Genomic DNA, 24524 nt, shown 5'->3' on the forward strand with positions numbered 1-24524 from the left:
CAAGGGCGACGTCGCAGAGCGCCACGCTTTTGCACCATTACAGAGGAAAGGCAAATTTCAGATTTCTGCGTCGGACTGGGGAACAAGAAGCCACACAAATACAATAACGACAAAAAATATGCAATCGGTAGCACTCCAAAACGACGAGTACGCTCTCTTAGCGAGATATCGAGTATTTCGTTTGATGAACTTACTTGGTTGGGTTTGATGTAACTGACCGTGGAACACAAGTGGAACAGCGATTAGCTTTCCAACGGAAAGCGATGTGTTTACTCAAGACTCGCGCGACACACAGGTCTCTCGAGCACGACGCAATTACAGACTCACATCGCAGCCGCAGGTATTACTGTCGCAGCATCCGCCATCCATCGCGGCTGCAGTAATTGCGCTGTCACTTTATGCGCGAGCTGACACGGAAGACGCGGGTGCGGTTACCGTTTGCGGCTTTGCGGCATTCCTGGCGCGGTGTTGCGGTTGAGTCAGCGCCGTGGCCGAGTTCCCCGTCGGCCCGTAAGGCGGCAGCACAGCGGCGTGGTGCTCCGCGGCCCTCGGGAGCTGCCCGCCGCCTCCGTAGCCTCCGCGGCGCCAGTCCAGTGCGGGAAGGCTCGCCAAAAGCAGCCGCAGCAGTAGAGTGCTCCAGAGCGCCATGTCACGCGCAGCCGTCCTCCTGCTCCAGCTGCTGCTGGGATGCGCCGCCCTAGCCACCACCGGTGAGTTGGAGCCACCTGCGCGCTGTCTGCCACGGTGTGTGACAGGCCGAGCCGTTGTTGCCGGAAGAGAACGGGATGCAGCAAAGTGGCCGACCTCCTCAGCGGGCGGACCTCGAATGCTGCTGCCACAAGGCGCTATCTTCCCCACGCTATTTTCATTTCGGTGCTGTCATCGCAACAGTGCGCCAAGATCAGTATCGTCTGCAGAGAAATTACGATAGTTGTAGTTTGTAGGAGGCCAGACTACACTTGGTAGTATAGGCTAACACCACCGTAAGGTGGACATCGGCGTAGTTTGCCCACTGAAACAAGGCGGTAGTGACTGTTCGATGTCATACGAGATGGTAGAGAACTATAGTGACAGAGACTGTTCAGTGGTAAATGACAAAAGATTTCGGTATGAAGGGTCCATGTTGAACCACAGGGATTGTACCGGTATTTAAAAGCCTCCCTCAGTCATAGATATGTGTATTTGATTGTAGTTGTGCAATGCATTTTGTCCCTTAGATTATATCCTCTCTTTTATTTTGTTCTGTTTCGAATGCTTGCTTTTCTCTTGACCAAGTCAGCACTAAGGCTGGCTACTTTAAGCGTAGGATCGTGAAGGAACACGCAGATCACAAGAAACTAAAGGGATGAAAAACGATGAAATTTTGAGAAAAACCTAATAGAAAAGATTTCATAAAAGGCGAAGAAACTTGGAGAACCCAAGAAATCGTATCTAGTAAGTTTTTTCATGAAAGTTTTTGTTCCCTTTTCTTCTCTTTCCAGTCTTACGACCTTATACGTCATTGTTTCTTATGAGGAAAGAACAGTTCCACAGTCTTAACGCTTAAGATCAAAAGAAGCGATCTAAATAAGCAATTCTGAGTTATATAAAAGCGTAGTCTTTCGCGGCCGGCGTCCGTTTCAGTGCAGTTCTTATGGATCATAACCGCCTCACATGTGATAAAACGACTGACATTTCGGCTCAATAGAAGCGCATTCCGTAGTAGCCGTTACGGTCACTGTTTAATACAAACGACGCGCACAGATACTGAGAATTGCATTGCAATAAACAAATAACATATGAGATTCACCCACAGCGCCTAAATGAATCGTGAAATGCAATTAGAATGCAATGCGCGACTGAAGGGAAGTGTTTAAGTACTTTGCCGTATACGAATACGACCGCGTTCACACACGTTCCTTATGGACAAAACTGAGTGAATGTTTATCAAATAGCGATTGAATTAGCTCAGTCTTTCCCAAACCTACAATCACCTTAGTTTGTTTGCACGGAATTGCAAGTTAAGCTACTTTTGTTTATAGTGGCGCGAAGTGATATAATGCGGCTACCCGCTGCGGAGTACCTGCTGTTACGTGCAGTATTTCCTCTCTAGTTTGCAGTCTCGATACGAGACTTCAGTATTACTGTAGTTCCGCGGCAGGTTCGAGTGCCAGTACAGACCCGACTGACTTTCTCTTAGCGGGGAAGCCGAACTTCGTTGGAGCTGCTGCGGCGACCTTTAAGAAGAAATGAATAGGTAGTGCGAAACGTATCAATCGATTTCAGAACTGTAATAGCAAAAAAGAGTCACAACACTGACAGCGTCATAAGCTAATAATACAAAATCGAACTGTACACCGGTACTCACCTTCAACAATGTTTCATCTAGAAGCTATGATTATGCAGACTACGGCTCTAAATGAGGGGAAGCTGCGTATCAGTCGTTCGCCTCTGTATTCTGTAAGTCGAGTTTTTATTTTTTTTCCTTAATGGAGTGTCTTTCCGTTTCGGTATATGCTTACTCGAGTTCCTCTGGTGTGTCAGTTCCGTCTGTATACTCGGGAACTGTGTCGGACGTGTTGTTGCCAACAGGCAGGTAAGGTCACTGAGTGTGTGCCTTTCGCTGGGTGGAATGTTAGCGGTCAGCCCGCAAGTTCCTCCATGTTGCCAGGACCTCAAGCAAGGAGTTGAAAAGTGTTAACATGTAGCTTATAACGATTAGGATTACTTTTTATCTCAGAGACCTCTTTTCCTGTTAGTTTGTTATCTAAAAAGAATGTCTGAAATTTGGAAGTTGATAAACGATGATGATGACGATGATGATGATGATGATGATGATGATGATGATGATGATGATGATGATGCCAAGTCCCTTACTCCCTAACAGAGCATAGCGGACGATGCGGGAGACCCGCATTGCCGTACTAGGCAAGATCCTTGTGGAGGTAGTTTGCTATTGCCTTCCTCCGACCGTAACGGGGATGAATGATGATGATGAAGAAGAAGACGACACAACACCTAGCCATCTGACGCAGGTGAAAATCCCTTACCCCGCCGGGTACGAACCTGGGACTCAGTGCTCGGGAACGAGAACGCTGCCGCGAGACCACGAGCTGCTGTCAGTGATAGATACGACATGTAAAAATAAATACGACTCAACTAAGACTTTTTTCGGGCGGGTATGTTCATAACTCCCGCCCTTCAGAATCTGCGCGTGCAGTTCCTAGTGTGTCACACTGTAACGCACTGAAACAGCCAGACAACGATGTAGTTCCTTTTAACGAGAGATTGTGTGTTAAACTCTCCTGTGTCAGCTGTCGAGTCTATTAGGAGTGTGGTGGACGCTCATCTATTCTGAGTGAGTGGAGACACTGAGAATCTCGTAGGTACCAAAGCTAAGTAAACTAAAAAGTTCAGTCCGAGAGGTGGACAACGCTCCAAGTGAAAGAACCAGTCGAAAACGAGAAAACCAAGGTTAAGGTAATTCTACTCGGCCACATACCGCCGAAGGACTTATAAAATAAATGATTGACAACAAGCTTGCCTAGCAGTGGGATTTTCGCTTTCAAGTCAGGCAGGCGGGATGGAGAGGGAGAGCATCCTGCACTACAACGCACGTGCTGGTTTGCAGATCTAAAAACTAATCTCCGCCCGAACAGGCGTCGATAGACCCCGACGGTCATGTCATCCTCAATCTGTAGGCGTCACTGGATGCCGATATGGAGGAGCGTGTGGTCAGCACTCCGCTCTCCCGGCCGTACGTCAATTTCCGTGACCGGAGCTATTTCTCAATCGAGTAGCTCCTCAGTTTGCCTCACAAGGACTGGGTGCACCCCGCTTGCCCCCCATCCGAGAGCTAGCCAAGGCCATTGGCTTGGTTTGCAGATCGTGAATATAAATAAAATTACGCGCAACGATCTTGCGCGAACACAGCTTGCACGCGGTGGACGAGTGCGACGGCACAGATACGCGGCCGGCAGAACAGAACAATGACTCCCGGAACAGGAGATGAGAGGAGAGGAGAAGAGAAGAGAAAAGAGAAGCGAGAGAGACCGCACACGTGGACTGCCAGGGCGCCGCCGCGGCCAGGCACGCAGAGCGCATGCTTCGGAGCGAACCGCTCCCAGAGTGCAGGGCAGACCTCACAGACCGTGTGGAGCAGCTACGTCACACAGTTAACAGAGGTGGGACATTGGGGCGTGTCGGTCAGGATGGAATAAGAGGCTATTACGTTCCGTCTCAGCGTTGTTACACACGAATGAACCTCTTGACTGATTGAGACACATAGAAATGGGAAAGTATGTCTTCAGATTTGTCTACCGTAGACCGACAATAATGTTTTACAACATCTGTGGTGTACTGATGGCCGAGAGATTGGTTTCGGCACTTATTTTCTTCTAAATCAGGCTGAATATAATAACTGATAAGAATTTAAAACGGCTGTACGGTTGCTTAAATACAGTCCCTAGTTTTCTCTGAATTTATCAACTGTCATGACGCGTTTAGCGTTCAATCCATCATCTGATGACCTCTTGTAAACAGGCAAAAGTAACAGATGTTACGTTACAAATTTTACAAAAAATCGAATTCCTTATAAAAGTCAGTTCTAAACCAACAATATTCGAGAAAAAAAAGTGCAGTTCTTATGGATGCATAACCGCCTCACATGTGATAAAACTACTGACATTTCGGTGCAATAGAAGCGTAATCGGCTGATCCCGGCAGAGGTTCGAGTCCTCTCTCGGGCAAGAGTGTGTGTGTTTGTCCTTAGGATAATTTAGGTTAAGTAGTGTGTAAGCTTAGGGACTGATGACCTTAGCAGTTATGTCCCACAATATATATATAAAAAAAGAAAAAGTGTAATCCCTAGTAGCCGTTACTGTCACTGTTTAATACAAAGGACGCGCGCAGATACTCGGAAGAGCTTCATTGCAATAAACAAATAACATTTGAGATGTACCCACAGCGCCTAAATGAATCGTTAAATGCAATTAAAAAACCTCACATGTGCGAATGAAGGCAAGTGTTCAAGTACCTTTGCGCATACGCATACGACCGCGTTCACACGTGTTCCTTATGGATAAAATACAAAAATACGTACCATTTTAGATACCAATACAAGAGATTTTGATGTAGATATCAGATACTGTCATCACTATATAATACGTAGAGTAACAGGTAGCAAGCGCATCGACACGCTTACGCCAGCTAGTACGACGGAGCCTTCCTCCCGGCGCACATGGTGGCGCTGGCCGTTGCTTGTATGGTACTGCAAAAGTTAAGGTCGAACTGTCACACCAATCGTTTCACCTGTTATTCTGCACATTAGTAATGAAAGTATTTGATATCTACATCGAAATCTCATGTATTTGTGTCAAAAATCGTATGTATTTCTATATCAAAGAGCGCTTTATTCTTCAATACTCTTAATGTAGAATTGACTTCTATAAGAAACTTGCGTTTCTGTAAAATTTGTAATCTAACATCTGTTACTTTTGTCTGTTTACAATAACTCGTCACATGATGCGTTAAACCCGAAAGTTGTCACGACAGTTAATAAACAAATTCAGAGAAAACCACCGACTCTTTTTAAGCAACCACACAACTTATCCCTATGGTGCATGAATTTCACTGCTGTGGACAACTTTTAATGGTCAATTCTCTGGCGTTTTCAATCATGAGGTTGCAAATGCATGCAGGACACAACACCAGTAGAGAGTGCCCACTGCAGCGAACTGTGTGCATTTGCAGCCTCAGGACTGATTGAAAGTGCCAAAGAAGCGACCATTAGCAGCTGTCCACTGTAGTGGACGCAATGCGCCACAGGGTTATTAAATCTTTCGGACAATTCTACTTCTTTTCTTACTGTTACCGAAGACAAGTCCTTCAACGACATCATTACCAGTCGACTAAGTAAACTAGGTCCATTTAGCCAACTATTGGTCAAAAAATATGTGTGAAATTAAAAAAAGTGTGTGAAATCTTATGGGACTTAATTGCTAAGGTCATCAGTCCCTAAGCTTACACTCTCCTTAACCTAAATTATCCTGAGGACAAACACACACACCCATGCCCGAGGGAGGACTCGAACCTCCGCCGGGACCAGCCGCACAGTCCATGACTGCAGCGCCCTAGACCGCTCGGCTAACCCCGCGCGGCAGCCAATTATTGGAAATATTCGGATTTGCCTTGTCGGAAGAACCGTGCAGCTTTTACTTAACCATCTTAAGGAAGCAGGGGAAACTACCATACAATTTTTTAAGCCGTGTGTTTGGCACTCACAACTGGATACTGCGGCAATCGACCAATGATGTCATTACTAATGTGAAATACGAGTCTTAAGAATCGACAATGGATAATTTAATAACAACATGAACACAAAATAAAAAGAGACAGTCTAACGGGAATTGAGGGATCTGGACGGATGATGTTTTTGTCATTAACGCCTTCTAGCGCATTAAGAACTAGAAAATATCAGAACACGGTGAGAAAATAGCGGTCTTTATCAGGGATGTAAATGCAGCTGTGCAACATGCAATGTATATATAAAAAAGATTCCGTTACATGTTCGTTGGCTTTCTCAACGGTCAACCAACCTGCCACCACCCATTTTTGAAAACATTACTGGACAAAGTTAACGATAAAAGAGCAATATTTGAAATTAGTTATAAAACTGTGTAGGTCGCAAAGGCACATTTATTAAAACGTGACGGTATTCGATCATCACATGATCATCTTCAAATCTTCACCCAATTGAAATGGCTATGGATGGAACGTTCAGCGGTTCCTGCTCCGTACACAGCCATTGTCCATCGATATGGTTGAAGGTCAGAAAATGATCTAATGATGATGGAAACCGGTAGCGTTTTAATAAATGTACCTTTGCGATCTGGACTGTTTTTTAACTGATTTCAAATTTCAATTTCCAACTTAATTCAGGCCTCAGACTTCGTTATAGGTCAGTCTACTGCCACAGACTTTGTCAACAAAATTAGCACTTTGTGGTGACACGTTGTTTGGCTTTGCCAGCTCACAACCAATTACCTTCCAACTTAGCCTAGAGCTCTGGCTACGCTACAGTTCACTCTGTCATTAGAACCTTATAAAAAGTTTATATGAGACGAGATAAACCATCCAAAACATCGTTTCCTCTTGCGCTTTTCCATCTGCACTAGACCTACAAAGATACAAAAACAACACAATCTAAGCCACCATCCACTCGAATTATATGACGTATTAGAAACAAAACACACGACAAACATCTACAACTGAAATATACAAACAAAAACATCGCAGACGTCACATAAGAATATTATGAAATCACACTTCAAACAGTTTACCGATGGCTCACGTTGTTCGATATACCTGTGTGTTTGCGCTGTTTCCTGTGTGCCTCCTTACTTTAATTATTGTTTCTAGCTGTATAAATAAAAGACGATATTGAGCTAGATGTTTCGCCAAATGCTGCCGGATATCATATGAGTTTTTGCTTAGCGCTGAAAGAAGCATTGAGCTACAAATAATTTATTTTTATAGAAAACCACAATTTTCCTCGTGCAGTCCTCGCTGTTACGACTTCCGGGAAACTGCTGACATTTGTTAATGTGTGCTCATTTAATAGGTACCACATATAGGCGCAGAATCAGCTACGAAAGGCCGTATGAAGCAGAAATGCGCGGCTATGTTTGATCACGGGGGAGTGGTTTTGCAGATAGTGGGCAAGCAGTAGAGGAAAGCGTGGGGACGAAGAGGCGAACGCGCACCTGCGGGCCGGTTTTGTGCGTGTGGAACAAGCGGCGTGCCTCTCCCCTCAGTTCTCTGTTGATTATGCACCTGTCGTGACGGAGCGCCCCCCGGCTGGGAGAGTGGATTCGTGGCCGTTGAGGCGTTCCCTGCGGTACTTACGAGTGCGGCCGAGACAGCTCGTGCTGGACTCGTGCACGGTACGCCGAACTTCTCTGGGTTAGAGGGGGACATAGTGGGACCGCACATTGAGATCCTCACGTCGACCTTGGCGACAGAACCAGTCCAGGGAACGCCTAAGTGAACAACCAGGTGTATATAAATCATTTCCGGTGGTTAGCCATTGTGTTATTTTCTACGTAGGGGAAGCATCTTTTTGTTTCTTCTTTTACCAATATGTCCTTGATTAAAATGCTAAAAATCAAATAAACAGTCTCGATCATGTTTCCTGGTTTCGGCCGTTTCCTCAGACCGTCTTCAGAATTTTCACCACGAGCAGCAGCCATTATGTCGGTGAAAAGCCTGAAGATGGTCTGAGGAAAGGGCCGAAACGGGTTGCTAACAAATAAAATAATCTGAACGCAATCGAGACTGTTTTTGATTATTATCATTTTATAACGATCGCTAAAGGTGGCAGGGGTAAAATACAGGGAGCGAAAGGCTATTTATAATTTGTACAGAAACCAGATGGCAGTCATAAGAGTTGAGGGGCATGAAAGGGAAGCAGTGGTTGGGAAAGGAGTGAGACAGGGTTGTAGCCTCTCCCCGATGTTATTCAATCTGTATATTGAGCAAGCAGTAAAAGAAACAAAAGAAAAATTTGGAGTAGGTATTAAAATTCATGGAGACGAAGTAAAAACTTTGAGGTTCGCCGATGACATTGTAATTCTGTCAGACACGGCAAAGGACTTGGAAGAGCAGTTGAACGGAATGGACAGTGTCTTGAAAGGAGGATATAAGATGAACATTAACAAAAGCAAAACGAGGATAATGGAATGTAGTCAAATTAAATCGGGTGATGCTGAGGGAATTAGATTAGGAAATGAGACACTTAAAGTAGTAAAGGAGTTTTGCTATTTAGGAAGTAAAATAACTGATGATGGTCGAAGTAGAGAGGATATAAAATGTAGACTGGCAATGGCAAGGAAAGCGTTTCTGAAGAAGAGAAATTTGTTAACATCGAATATAGATTTATGTATCAGGAAGTCGTTTCTGAAAGTATTTGTTTGGAGTGTAGCCATGTATGGAAGTGAAACATGGACGATAAATAGTTTGGACAAGAAGAGAATAGAAGCTTTCGAAATGTGGTGCTACAGAAGAATACTGAAGATAAGGTGGATAGATCACGTAACTAATGAGGAGGTATTGAATAGGATTGGGGAGAAGAGAAGTTTGTGGCACAACTTGACTAGAAGAAGGGATAGGTTGGTAGGACATGTTCTGAGGCATCAAGGGATCACAAATTTAGCATTAGAGGGCAGCGTGGAGGGTAAAAATCGTAGAGGGAGACCGAGAGATGAGTACACTAAGCAGATTCAGAAGGATGTAGGTTGCAGTAGGTACTGGGAGATGAAGCAGCTTGCACAGGATAGAATAGCATGGAGAGCTGCATCAAACCAGTCCCAGGACTGAAGACAACAACAACAACAACAACAACGATCGCTGTGCTCCAATCGCAGAATGCTTTCTAAATTTCTTTTATAACCGTGATTGTTGTGGTGCACTGTTCTTTATCATCTCGGACCTTAGACTTCAAACGAGGGTGTACTGTCCGTTATCGCTTAGCTTTGACACCAGTGACAACAGCCACAAATCTGCTGGCACTATATTGTTTTTCAGCATAATGCGTTCGTGAGAAAACACCGTCGACTGAACGCGATGTTGCAAGAAAGGTTGAACTTAGTGACAGACAGAAACAGATGTGTTTCTTCAAAGAAAATCACTGCTACGGAAGTGACTGCTCAATACGTGCCTATATAAAATTGCACAAACCAAATACTCTCAGCAAAGAAGGATCACAAACTTAATTGGAAACCAAACTAATCCGACGAAGGCTACTACCTACTGAAGTCACAAATTTGGCACAGTGAACAGTGGAACATAGACACATGAGTCTACTTTTGCACGTTTTCCTAAAGGAAGACGTATATATCTTCGTGCAACACCGTATGTAGTGCATAATCTAGGTTGTGCTCTTCCCATAGTCAAGAATGGTGCATGGTTTCTTATGATTTGTTCCGTCCTCTAGTGATTTTCTGTGACTCCTTTGTCACGCTAAAACTTCAGACGATTGTGTTCATACAGTAGCTCAAGCGTTATAATGACTATGAGCTGCATCTCTAAGGATAAAAATTCCTGTATTCACACAGTCGTATTATATTAATAATATGAGCCAGAGGATAAAAACATGCTGCGCTACTGTATGAACACAAGCAGAAGAGGCACTGAAAACCACGATTATCATAAAAAAATACCAGCATCCTTCACTCTGAGAAGGCTGCAGTCAAGATCGTCCGCTTCATACGGCGTCCCGCGAACTTATATACGTCTTGCTTTAGGAAGCTGTGTCAAATTAGAGTCGTCTGACTGCATTAACATTCCATTGGTCGGTTGGCCAAATTTCATGCTTTCACTAACATGCGGACCGCGCCTATTCGTCATCACCGATTGCATCCTCGTATGTGGTATACGTGAGTGACAAAAATGAGAGCTCCAAAACGCCAACCGTTTAGAAAAAAATAGCATTTCTGCCGCGGGTCGACCGTGGCATGAATTAGTTACAAGGCAGAGGTTGGCGCAGAGAAAGAATACGGAACGGTAACCCGAGAGTCGTGGGGGTCAAGCACCGGTGTAGAAACTTTTTATATTCAATTTTTGGGTTACGTAAACTGCAAATGGACCGAAATGCTCAGTTGATTGTATTTATTATTTATTAATATTTTTATCAGAGACATGAAAAGGAAAGGCAAAGGAAAATTCGTAAGATTTACACGAGAACTTCGTACATACAATTAGATACTCTTATTACTGTACAGTTAAGGATTTACAAGTGCTGGGGTGATATTCATCGTAAAAACAGGGAATTAGTAATTGCCTCGGCCTGCTGCACACTTTATAAACGCCGAACTTTTACAATTAAATGGCTGTATAAAGTTTCTATAGGAAAACACAATCTTGGTTAACTTCATAAGATATTCTCTCTCATAGTAGTTCAAAAGCAATTTCTTGGAAATTTATCGGAAATCCCAAATTTTCTTTGCTTTTCCTTTTCACGTCTATTGTGAAAATATTAATAAATGCAATATACTCAGCAAAATTTCGATTTGCGGTTTAAGTATCGTAAAAATAGAAAATAAAAAGAAATAACAAGTTTCTGCATAGGGGCTCTACCACAAGACCTTCGCATTAGCGTTCTGTATTGCTTATGCTGCGCGGATCCTTGCCTGCTAAATACACTAACACAAATGGCTCACGCTTCGCCCAAAACGCTATTTTTTTCCATACGCTTTGCCATCTGGAGCTGCCACTTCTGTCACTTGCATTTCTGTCCAAGCCACCCACATATCACAAATTCGGACGAAATCGGTGGTGACGAGTAGGCGTGATCCCGATCTAAGTAAAAGCCTTCGTTGCATTCACCTGGTTTCTAATATGTTTGTGATACAGCACTACCGAGGATATTTGATTTGTATAGTTTTCTATAGGCACGTTTAATTAATTAAATCGAATCAACAACTTGATTATACACCCGAATCAAGCACTCCGATACGACGTTATATACTACGTTCATGGATTGTTCTCTAGATGCAGTCGAACTGTTTTGAATGCTATTTTAAAATGATGGTAACATCGTTCAGCCTAACGCCTGTGCGCGGCGCTGCTGGATCATTTTCCCGTTCCTTGCTCGTCGGCTTTGGCCGCAGTCGTACCTCGCTCAGCGAGTAATGGCAGCATTTGATTCGGCCGGCGAGTGGCGTGCGCCCTGTTTCCAGCCACTGCTCCACTCAGATAGCATCGCGTTAGCCTTCAGCGAGCGAGGTTGCCGGCCGCGGCTTGCCGGTATCGGTGATCTTTCTCGGCGGTACTGTGCCACGGTGCTAACGGACCGCAAGCTCCCGTTCGTTCCAAACGACCAGAAGAATGCCTAGGTGACGCATCTGCTTGTGAAGAATACCGTCGTCTTGGCGGAGTGACAAATGCAAAAGGAAGAAAATATGTCGCCCAGTCAGGCGAATGTGGCTGTCTTGCACGACGCTGAAAGGTCAAAGATACTGGTATAGGCACGCCTATTCAAATACAGAGATATACAAACAGGCAGAATACGGCGCAGCGGTCGGCAACGCCTATGTAAGACAACAAGTGTCTGGTCCAGTTGTTAGATCGATTTATGCTGCTATAGTGGCAGGTTATCAAGAATTAAGTGAGTTTGAACGTGGTGTTACAGTAGGCGCATCAGCGATGGGACGCACCATGTCCGAGGTAACAATGATGAGGGGATTTTCCTGTACGACCATTTCACGAGTGTGCCATGAATATGAGAAATCCGGTAAAATATCAAATCTCCGACAGCGCTGCAGCCGGAAAATGATCCTCCAAGAACGGGACCCACGACGACTGAAGAGAATCTTTCAACGTGACAGAAGTGCAACCCTTCCATGAATTGCTGCAGATTTGAATGATGTGCCATCAACAACTGTCAGCGTACGAGCCATTCAACGAAACATCATCGATATGGGCTTTCGGAGCCGAAGGCTTACTCGTGTACCCTTGATACTCCACGACACAAAGATTTACGCCTCGCCTGGGACCGTCAGCACCGGCATTGGACTGTTGATGACTGGATACATGTTGTCTGGTAGAACGAGTTTCGCTTGAAATTGCATTGAGCGGAAGGACGTGTACGGGTATGGGGACAACCTCATGTACCCTGCATGTCAGCAGGGCACTGTTCAAGCTGGTGGAGGCACTGTAATGGTGTGGGACGTGTGGATGTGGAGTGATATGGGACCCCTGATACGTCTAGATACGACTCTGACATGTGACACTGATCCTGTCTGATCACTTGCATCCAATCATGTCCAATGTGCATTCCGACGGACTTGGGTAATTCCATCAGGACAATGCGACACCCCACACGCCCAGAATTGCTACGGAGTGGCTCCACGAACACACTTTTGAGTTTAAATACTTCCGCTGACCACCAAACTGCCCAAAAATGAATATTACTGAGCATATCTGGGATGCCTTGCAACGTGGTGTTCAGAAGAGATCTCCATCCCCTAGTACTCTTGCGGATTTATGGACAGTGCTGGAGGATTCATGGTGTCAATTCCCTCCAGCAGTACTTAGACGTTAGTAGAGTCCAGGCCACGTCGCGTTGCAGCACTTTCGTGTGGTAGCAGGGGCCCTACACGGTCTTAAGGGACCAAACTGCTGAGATCATCGGTCAATAATCCTACACACTATTTAAACTAACTTACGCTAAGGACAACATACACACCCATGCTTTAGGGAGGACTCGAACCTCTGTCAGGGTGAGCCGTCCGGACCGTGACAAGACGGCTCGGACCGTGCGGCTACCCAGCGCGGCAATTGAGAACGCTGGGTGCAAGTGTGAAGAGGCTGACAACAGGAGGTGAGTGTATGGCAGGTCACACAATCCAGTCAGGAGACTGATGGTGAAAAAATTAAAAAATTACAAAAAAATAGGTGCCCTGTGTCAGAACGGTAACACTAAGGCAAGCCGTTCGTGCATATACATGTATCCAACACTTGAGCGAGAAGGGAAAGTCCTCTCGAAAATCTCTTTGCTTTTTAGACTACGAAAAATTGGTCAGTGAAATGGATAATCACATCTTGAAGTGAACTAGGAGAAAGATGGAATCGTACATAATCTTCTTATCTTAGTGATATTTTTAATTTACATGCACACTTAACGCATATAGAGAATGGGACAGAGAAGAGGAGTAACTGAAGATGCGTGGCCAATATGGTAAGATTTTGTCATGAAAATAAAATTCACGAAATCTACATAGAAATCTACCGTACACTGTCAATAAAATTTAATAGTTTCATATTTAAAGCATAAAAAATAGTGAAATTGCTTTGGAGATATGAAAAAATACACGACGAATTTAGCAGAAACTTAAAAATGAAGAAACAAGAAAAAATAATCAAACGCTGGAAAATATAGGAAATGAAAGTTAAATTTGAAGACTAAGCTTGAGTGATAGCTAAACAAGTACAGACAATAATTAGTTTTCTTTCTCTTGCGAAAATATCACAATTCCTGAAAGGTAGATTGATACTACACACATCAAATAAAGTTTTGCATCGCCCCGGTTCTCAGAACTCCTGAAGACAGACGTTGACTGTGGATGTTGTATCACAGACACAGTCCCTTTGACTGTTCAGAGATGTCACTAAACCCGCCCAAAGATGTAAACAATCATGCACGAGCAGCGCCTATTACACGGAGGGAGTCCGACGACCGATTAGTTCCACTCATTCCACCAGGAATGAGGTACACGGTTCGTGTTGTCTGTAGTTCAACCATGCCTAGACGGTCAATACCGCGGTTCGATCGCGTCGCATTGTTACTTCGTGCCGGGAAGGTTTCTTAACAAGAGAAGTGTCCAAGCGTCTCGGAATGAATCAAAGCGATGTTGTTCGGACATGGAGGAGATACAGAGAGACAGGAACTGTCGATGACATGCCTCGCTCGGGCCGCCCAAGGGCTACTACTGCAGTGGATGACCGCTACCTACAGATTATTGCTCGGAGGAACCCTGACAGCAACGCCACCATGTTGAATAATGCTTTTCGCTTACCCGCAGGACGTCGTGTTACGACTCAAACTGTGAGCAGTAGGCTGCACGACGCGCAGCTTCACTCCAGACGTTCATGCCGAAGTCCATCTTTGCAACCACGACACCATGCAGCGCGGCCCAACAACATGCCGGATGGACCGCTCAGGATTGTCATCACGTTCTCTTTACCGATGAATGTCGTATATGCTTTCAGCCAGACAATCATCGGAGACGTGTTTGGAGGCAACCTGGTCATGCTGAACGCCTTAGACACACTGTCCAGCGAGTGCAGCAAGGTGGAGGTTCCCTGATGTTTTGTTGTGGCATTTCGTGGGACCGATGTACGTCGCTTGTGGTCACGGAAGGCGCCGTAACGGCTGTACGATATGTGAATGCCATCCTCCGACCGATAGTGCAACCATATCGGCAGCATATTGGCGAGGCATTCGTCATCAAGGACGACAATTCGACCCCCCCCCCCCCCCATATCGTGCACATCTTGTGAGTGACTTCATTCATGATAACGACATCGCTCGACTAGAGTGACTAGCACGTTCTCCAGATATGAACCCTATCGAACATGCCTGGGATAGATTGAAAAGAGTTGTTTATGGACGACGTAACCCACTAACCACTCTGAGGGATCCACACCGAATCGCCGTTGAGGACTAGGACAGTCTGGACCAACAGTACCTTGATGTACTTGTGAATAGTATGCCACGACGAATACAGGCATGCTTGAATGCAAAAGGACGTGCTACTGGGTATAAGCGTTACCGGTGGTACAGCAATCTGGACAACCACCTCTGAAGATCTCGCTGTGTGGTGGTACAACATGCAATGTGTAGTTTTCATGAGCAATAAAAAGGGCGGAAATGAGGTTTATGTTGACCTCTTTTCCAATTTTCTGTGCAGGTGCCAGAACTCTCAGAACGGAGATGATGCAAAACTTTTTTTGATGTGTGTATAAGCATATGGAAAGGCCCTGTTGTAATTGGTAGCAACGAGACTAAGGTATTCGTGAGCTACCGTATTCTTCTGATCTAGAAATATATAACGGAGACAAATGACATATAATATAAGCCGGTGGAGTATAAGAGAGTAGTAGTCTCCAGAAATTATTTTCTGCATTTTAGTATCATGACAGTGAACATCTATTCTCACCTCTGGAAGATCAGCAACATGTTCTTGCAGAGCTTCCTAGTACTTTGTAAGAAGCAGAAGATTCATGGAGCAAGACTTCGGTGTATAATTATTTAGTCTGCTGCCTGGAGCCTGTGTAAGGGGGGCATCAGAGACTCGGCAACTGTAATATTTCTATACAGGACGTAGGCTATCACAATTGGTGCGCCACTTTCAACGAAGTGCAGAATTTGTATACAATGCGAATGTCAGTTAGTAGCGAAAACTGACGCAGGTAAAAGTTTACGGGGGCAAGGAACTGGAGTGGAGGGATGACACCTAGTCATAAGTCGCTTGTCTCAAAAATGTTCTCGAACCAGTACTTCGATTGCACTTGTTTAATAATGAAGTAAACTAAGACCCTACTACTGATTAAATACATCGCAGCGTCCAGAAAGCGCGAGAGGTTTTCCGTGTCAAGAACACATAAACACAACGTGAACGCGACCTATAATCGTTTGTGCAAAGAGGCCAACATCGCTGGATGATGTTCCGCGAGCAAGGTTTGCGCGGATTGCGCCTTCCCTCGATTCGCTGCAGTAAATTTTGTCAACACCTGTAAGCTGTTCGGCCTTGGGTAGAAACGCGATGCAAATTGTTCTGAGCGGCTTCACTGGTTTCCGCAGAGGCAAGCACTGCATGGAGGTCATTCGTGTTCTTGCGCTCGTCTGCCCGGTCGCCTCTGCGGTTAATGCCCACGGCCTCACATGTCGTGTCAAGAAAACGTATGCATACGCGGCTCAACCTACATGAAACGTTGTCGCTTAAACACGTGTGCTGTAATTCAGCTTTAACCTTGTGGGAGTAGGCCAACTCTACAACAAGCTCCGGATGATTGAGTATAACGCTTCTTCAATTTAATTCTATTTTGCCCGTGTTCCCACATGTGCGGGTGATAAACTCGGCTCTCTTTCTCTGAGCATCTGCTTTTACACTAACTGCTTCGCCGCGTAGCTCGTCTGTTCATACCACGAAACAGCTTATTGATTCCTCCTCTGAACTGTATTTGGAGAAAGAACTCGTAGACACTACAAAATGATCGATGATATTTGGATGCCAAGAAAAATTACGTGTTCCATTGACGTGGGAAAACACTACAAAGTTTGCTTGTCAATTAATTATCATACAGAATTAAAATAATTTAAACCGACTAACTCTGAGAGTTTGCTTGGGATACCAAACCAAGTATTTTTCTTTACTCTCCTGTGAACATTATTTTATCTGGCCGTATCCACTATTCATGTGTAATGATTGATTTGTTGTTATAATGATTCCTGTTCCACCGATAGACGGCATACTTCACTCTTTAGTTGTAATAATTGTTCAGTTGTAATAATTGTTCCACATTCAAATGTATTTGTTTAGTAATGGAGCGATACACGGACAGTGAGAATTCAAAATTTAAGCGGTAGCGTTTTTCTAACCCGGGACCGAGGACGTTTTCGTTACTATCAAAGACCCTCCTCCTATGCCACGGAAGAAGAGTCCTAGGAAGCAGATCGGAGCATAAAGGTTGTCGTTAAGATGCAGGGATCTTTAACGAGGTCGTACTAAGCACCTGTTACTCTGGGCACCGCACCGCACTCAATAGCTCAATTTCATGTTCACTTAGTCTCTGTTTGTTAAAGTTCTGGACTTCGTGATGCGACTGCTGCAGTTCTTCTTTATCATCATAACGTTGTACGCGTGTCTCGTCCCTTGCTGATGTAACGCTTCTAAACATTGGCACATTTAAACGTGAGGTCTATACTAACAGCACCGTTTTGGATGGAAATCGGTGACTATAGTTTCACTTATTAGGAGGTTCTTTACACCCAATAGTGCCAATGAAAATGTGGTCTACTTGTCGGACTGATCTAGTCAGTACGAAACTATACCATTCTCAGGCCGGCGTTGTACGCGACTGATGTCCTCGTCCCAGAATCAGTTAATAAAGTAGCATGCAAGAAAACACATAGTCAGGAGAGTTATTAAAGGCAAATGATAATCACTTCGGACAGTGCATTGTGGTTAGTCAACCAGCTGTCAATTACATAACACAGAAGTTTGATTTTAGGTTCAAATGGCTCTAAGCACTATGGGACTTAACATCTGAGGTCATCAGTCCCCTAGACTTAGAACTACTTAAACGTAACTAACCTAAGGACATCATATACATCCGTGTCCGAGGCAGGATTCGAAACTACGACTGTAGCAGCAGCGCGGATCTGGAGTGAAGCGCCTAGTATCGCTCGGCGACAGCGGCCGGCTTTCATTTTAGATCGCCGGCTATTTATCTTCTTCTGTAGGTGACGGGGCTTTGGTCTCTGTTGATAGTCGATCATATAGGAAGTGTGAAGTCACAGTACAACAAAGGCTACGTCAATTGTTGGCTGTGTTTGCGGATTCATGTGTCAAAGGGACGCAAATTTACACAGTCTAAACTTAGGCAACAGCAAGTGAAGCACTGTACCGTACCCATCTCAACAGTTGAAGATACGACATTGTGTTTCGACCGTTCACAACATTCCTTAGGGCCAAGTTGTACACTGGTACGAAGTTGCATGTGCTCACACTTTCGTGTCGGTTATGACTGTTCGGAGATAAGGACAAGTGTCCGCGAGCAGAGAAAATCTCCGACTCGCCCGCGAATCGAATACGGGCCCCTTGGTTAGCAACTTCTGTGCTGATCGTGCAGCTACCGCAGCAGACGTAAAAAAATCTTGGATGATGGATTTCTTTCGGACAGCATTACACATGGCGTGTTGGTTTTCGAGAAACGTAGGTGAGCCACACCTGGATCGTAACGATGTTGGATCAACGGTCGATGGTGTATGGTGTGCTAACGTCCTGCCTCAGTGTAAACAGTAATGGAATCTTTAGTGAACTTACTGCGATTGCTTTCGGAGAATGTGCTGACACTTTTTCAGTCAGGCTGTTGCGTGACTGTTATGCAAACCCTAGACGAAACGATCTGAACCTAGTCGGATACACAAAACACGAAGACAGAGATAATATACTTCCAGCACAATGAGCATACGGTCGTGAATTGGTATAACGTCAGGGGCCGATGCGAGGGAGAGGGTGAGAAGTGAGAGAGTAGAGATAGGGAGAAGGAGTCTTGGCTGATCCTATTCTTAATCGTCATCAGGCATAATCTACAGCCGCGCGGGATTAGCCGAGCGATCTTGGGCGCTGCAGTCATGGACTGTGCGGCTGGTCCCGGCAGAGGTTCGAGTCCTCCCTCGGGCATGGGAGTGTGTGTTTGTCCTTAGGATAGTTTAGGTTAAGTAGTGTGCAAGCTTAGGGACTGATGACCTTAGCAGTTAAGTCCCATAAGATTTCACACACATTTTGAACATAGTCTACAGTTTCCAGTCATTGCAATATCGGTACAAAATCGGAGAAGTAGGTCTACGAGACTGTGCCTTGTCTGTTCAGTAAGATTTACGCATGGACGGTGGTTTCTACGTTCCGACAGGTGCAGAAAACCTGTCGGACGGGAACTCAGCGAGGATCTGCCGCCCTTGCGTAATAAAAGTTGCGGGACAGTCGGCGAGCCGCGTTCCTGGGGAGGTCGCCGGGGACGGAATGTCGTTCCCGCCGGCCTGCGTCCGCGCCGTGTGTGTCTGCGGCCCCGCGAAGGGACGGCACGGCTAGCGAGACGCGGTCGCGGCCGGCTGGAATTTCATCGCTATCAATCGCCCTCTGTCCGCGGCCGCGTAAGCCGCCCCTTACGCAGGCCGCGCGGTGAAGCTGGAACGAACTGCCGACGTGACGGACGTGCTCTGAAGCTAGGCGTATTTCCCTGAAATTATTTACAAACACAGAACACTGTAGCATCAGCTGTGGCGACGCTTGGCGCTTTCAACAACGAAACTGGTGATTTGAGCACATGTAGACAGCTCGTATAAACTCCCATGTTGCGATTCAGCTGCTGGTAAAATCCCCTTCACGTGCTGGAAACGTCGGAGTTCCACATTCGTCTACATCTGCGTGATTTCTCTGCTGTAAGTACCTAAACGTTTGGGTGTGGACGCATAGAACTATTTTATACTACTTTCCGACAACTCCACTCTCGAATAGCATGTTGGAAAAATGAACACCTAAATCTTTCCGTGTGAGCACTCATTTCTGTTATTTTACCGCGATGGTCATTTCCCTCTATTTAGGTGGCACCGTACAATATATTTTGCAGGTTGTAGTTCTTATACCTGTGCATCGTGTGTCATATCTGTTACTATATTCCGTGGATTAATTGTGACGAGCGCTTTAAGTATAGTTTTTTAGTTTTTACGAGTAAAAAAGAGGGAAGAAAGAGACTAAAATCTTGTTCCACTACATGGTGTACTGTTCTTGAACAACACCGACATCTCCCCCGCCCCTTCCCCCGCGCGCACCCCCGCCGTCCAAGCTTAACGTTCTATTTGACGGACGAATCACCATCAACAGCGTCCCTTGATGTCATTGCCTGGCAGAACGCCCAAGGCTTTTGCGAACCATCTCTCGTCCAGGAAAGACATCAAAACTCCCACTCTCCTCCAATTGTCGACAAAATACTGGAAGTGAGAATTTGCTCCAACACTGCGATTCGAAATTGTTTCTTCCGGATTGAGTCACAGTGTCGCCTCAGAAGCGTGTGTGTGCGTCTATCGATATTCCATCGGGAGAGATACAGATTGGCACCATTCGGCACCCTGTTGGAGGCGCCTGTGATTTTGCATCTGGCCTATTCTTCACATAATAATACGTCCATGCAGCCAACACCACAAATCTGTGGGTGCAGAGAGGCGCTCCGAATGTTTTTATGTTACATATTACGTAGGCTACATTTTATTTGTATGTGATTAAAAAAGATGGTCAAATGTGTGTGAAATCTTATGGGTACAAATGGTTTAAATGGCTCTGAGCAGTATGTGACTTAATTTCTGAGGTCATCAGTCGCCTAGAACTTAGAACTACTTAAACCTAACTAACCTAAGGACAGCACACACATCCACGCCCGAGACAGGATTCGAACCTGCAACCGTAGCGAAATCTTATGGGACTTAACTGCTAAGGTCACCAGTCCCTAAGCTTACACACTACTTAACCAAAACTATCCTAAGGACAAACACACACACACACACACACCCATGCTCGTGGGAGGACTCGAACATCCGCTGGGACAAGCCACACAGTCCAAGAGTGCTGCGCCCTAAGCCGCTCGGCTAATCCCGCGCGGCTGTATGTGATTGAAGCGGAAGTGTAACTGTCTTGGTAAAATGAAATTAAATATCACCTTTGAGACTTTGGTGTAACGTTAACACAGAATACACGAGATATTTGTTCAGAAAACAAGGCTAATTGTTTCCTCTCCTGGAAGGAAAGCGTTAAATTGCTTGGTAAAATATTTTAGATGATAAATTTCAAAAGGTATTCTTATTTTTTCTAGCAAGTTTATGTTAAATTAGTAATATATTTGGACAATTGTAAGAATTAATACTGGAAAAATACTTTTTAATACAAATATTTCGCCACATAAATCTGCATGTAGTGAACCCAACAAACAATTAATATGAAAAGTATTTACAGTATTTCGTGACAACGTAGTCTAAACAGCAAGAAGCGTCTTAGAAACATATCCGAAATGAGTGGGGCACCAGGAAGCTTCTTTCACGTGTATGACAGCCTGCGGAAAAAGTCAGGTGTAATCGCAACACCAGCTAACTGTATAAATAAAAATAAGAAACGATCGCTATGTTAGAACGTTGTCAAAAAGCACCTACATCTTACAAACTTTGTTGTGCATGAATTACAGTTTCCGTATCAACCTGCAAGTGCACCCGTGTTTTCTCAGTGAGGTCGTATCGGTATGTTTTGATTTCCAATGTATATGCTCAGATGAGACCTGGTTCAGCTTAGGAACTTGTGAAGCCGTAGAACAGCTCTTATGAAAATCCTCTTCAGTTACGGAAAGTTAAGATTAGCACTTTTTCCGAGTCTGTTTTATAGTGGCCGTGAGATTACAAAAGAAATTGTTGACAAAGTATGCTAAACCTTTGAATGATCCTCTATCTTCCCGAAGGAGGCAACATTGGGAAGTATGGAAAGTATTCTTTCCAGTCAAAAACAGAGGTGTAGAGATATGCCAGGTTGAATTCTTTTGATACAGATGTCGAGAAAATGAACTACCTGCAAGAGTGGTCCAAACAGATACATCCAAAGATATATCCATAGCTATACCCATATTCCGCAAACTATGATATGGTGGTTTATAGAGGGTACTTCTTGTACCACCATTTTCTCCCTTTGCTTTTCAACTTGAGATTGTCGCTTGGGACGAATGAGTCGGTAAGCTCAAGCAATTCTAACATAAATTACACAATTGTATTTTTCTTTTTTGGGCATGGCTATTTTTTTTAGATTAACTAGTTATGTGCTGCGTAATACATTAGTGGAGCTATTGTTATTCAGATTATTAGTACACAGTTAAGCCTCATTGTGTATACGAATTTTGCTTGATATAATTTTTGAGTGTGATTTTATTAGTGAACTACGATAATGCATTTCCGTATTATTAATCGTCCGTCCGTTCATCGCCATGTCTAACCGATGAGCATAGTTTCTGTCGCAAGTAATAATAATAATAATAATAATAATAATAATAATAAATAATCTTTATACGACCTCGTCCTCTGATTAGGCCCGTTCTGGTTGTTGCGCGAAATGTACGTGAGAGGAAATAATGCATTGCGTGACTCCTCTTGGAAAGTACGCTCTCTCAGTTTTAACAGTAATCATGTCCGTGCAGAACGCCTACCCTGCATCGTCTACAACTGGAATTTGATGAGCTTCTTTCTGGTACTTTCACGCTTTCTAAACGAATCCGTGGCGATACGCGCCATTCAGCTTTGGATGTTTTCCATCGGCCTCGTTAACTACCTGCTAACGGTAATAGTCTGATTAGCAGCGCTCAAGGTTCGGTCAGATGAGTGTTTTTTAAAGATCTCCTTTCGTGCATACTTTGTATTTTTGTAGGACTCTTCCTGTTAATCTCAGTCTGGCTTCTACTTATGCTGCAAATGATTTTTCGTTTTCATTTCACTTCAGCCAGTTTCCCATGACCATTGCTTGAAACGTTATTGTTGTTACTGTTTCCTTCGATTTATCCCCAGAACTATAACCGAACAACAATGATAGATTTACGAAGGAGATTAACACTATTTGATCAAAAATATCCCACTTATTAGTGCACATTAATATGGGGTGTGTCCAGCCTTCGCATTTATGGTTTTTCTTTCGCGAGGGAGAGAAATCACGAGGAATTTTTTGAAGTAAATTTCCGCCATTAGATTGTTAATTGTTAATTTATTTCACACGATCATGATTTCGGCTATGTAGCCATTCTCAAGTGCAAGTTGACATGTGAAAATGTGTTTGATCCGTCCGTGACATTTCGTCGCCGAAAAAACATATTTCTGGTGTTATAGACCAGTTATCGTATTACACGATATGTACTCATATCCTGTAATACCACGACTGTTCTATAACAAGAGAAACATATTTTTTCGACACAGACAGATCAGACATATTTTAACATTTCAACATGCCCTTGAGAATGGCTGCACAGCCGAAATCATGACTGTGTGAAATGAATGACCAACTAACAATTAAATACCTAAATTTTTTTAAAAAAACTTCGTCTTTATTGGGGCTTTAGCTCTGCTGGGGACACTTTCAATGAGCTGTGTCAATGACTGTGGAGGAATGGCGGCCCTTTCTTCAAGAGAGGAAACCAGAAAAGATAGTGACGTTGGACGCTGGGATCTGGAGCAAAGACGACGTTTGAAACGTCCCCTTAGAAAAATTCTACAAGACTGGTCTATGTGAAACGTCCTCTTATAACAATTATACACGACTGTGCTTAAGCTGGCACACAATATTTTTAGCGCAACGCAATCTGACTTCCAAAAATCCCTACGAAAGAATGGCCCTGACTAGCATTAACCTATACGTTTCACAAATCACTTACCTCACAAAAATCTTCGTTACTCAAGCTACTGCAATACAGCGAGCGCCACTACTGCCAGCTAAATAAAAGATTCAAACTACTGAAGGCACTAACTACTGATAGGTATAGTTAGCAAATGAAAGATTTTAATAGAGAACAAACAGTGTATTTACCTTAATAGTCAAAATATATATGATAGTTCATGACATCCAGTCTTACAAATTACAAAACTCCGCCATCTCTCTCCCCACGTCCACCACTGCTGGCGGCTCACCTCCAACTGCGCAACGCTACGCGCTGTTAGCATCCAGCTGCCGCAGCTCAAACACTACAATGGCAGACAACAATGCAAACTAAACACAGACTGCGCACAGCACAGCCAGTGATTTTCATACAGAGAGTTACGTGGCGGCGGCATTACCAGTAAAAAATCCTAAACAGCCTACTTACACGTTGACTCATCCCAAAGGTGTTCTTCTGGGTTCAGATCGAGGCTCCTGGCAGGACAGTCCCTTTCACCAATGTACTGTCCACAGATCATTGCCTCACAGATGCTCCTGTACGATGGGTCAAATGGCTCTGAGCGCTATGGGACTTATCAACTGAGGTCATCAGTCCCCTAGACTTAGAACTACTTGAAACCAACTAACCTAAGCACATCACTCACATCGATGCTCGAGGCAGGATTCGAACCTGCGACCGCAGCAGCAGCGCGGTTCCGGACTGAAACGCCTAGAACGGCTCGGCCACAGCGGCCGGCGCTCCTGTATGACACGGTGCATTGTGAAGCTGATACAATCATTGTCTATGAAGTGTTCCTCTACAGTATGCAGTATACA

At 44.4% G+C, this 24524-nt stretch overlaps 1 protein-coding gene across 7 annotated transcripts in view; it reads left to right on the forward strand.

Annotated features, from left to right (window-relative positions):
- Nucleotides 1-476: 476 nt before the first annotated feature.
- LOC126361237 (putative epidermal cell surface receptor) overlaps nt 477-24524 on the forward strand; it is a 402667-nt gene continuing 378619 nt past the window's right edge. For 2 of the 7 annotated variants that reach the window (XM_050007777.1, XM_050007776.1), the window contains exon 1: nt 494-710. In XM_050007777.1, coding sequence (XP_049863734.1) covers nt 647-710 — 64 coding nt within the window. In that variant the 5' untranslated portion in view covers nt 494-646. Of the gene's footprint in view, nt 711-24524 lie in introns of all 7 variants that reach the window. The other 5 variants (XM_050007780.1, XM_050007778.1, XM_050007773.1 and 2 more) reach the window with 4 other exon arrangements.

The sequence above is a fragment of the Schistocerca gregaria genome, chromosome 1, assembly GCF_023897955.1.
Source record: "Schistocerca gregaria isolate iqSchGreg1 chromosome 1, iqSchGreg1.2, whole genome shotgun sequence".
Taxonomy (NCBI): Eukaryota; Metazoa; Arthropoda; class Insecta; order Orthoptera; family Acrididae; genus Schistocerca; species Schistocerca gregaria.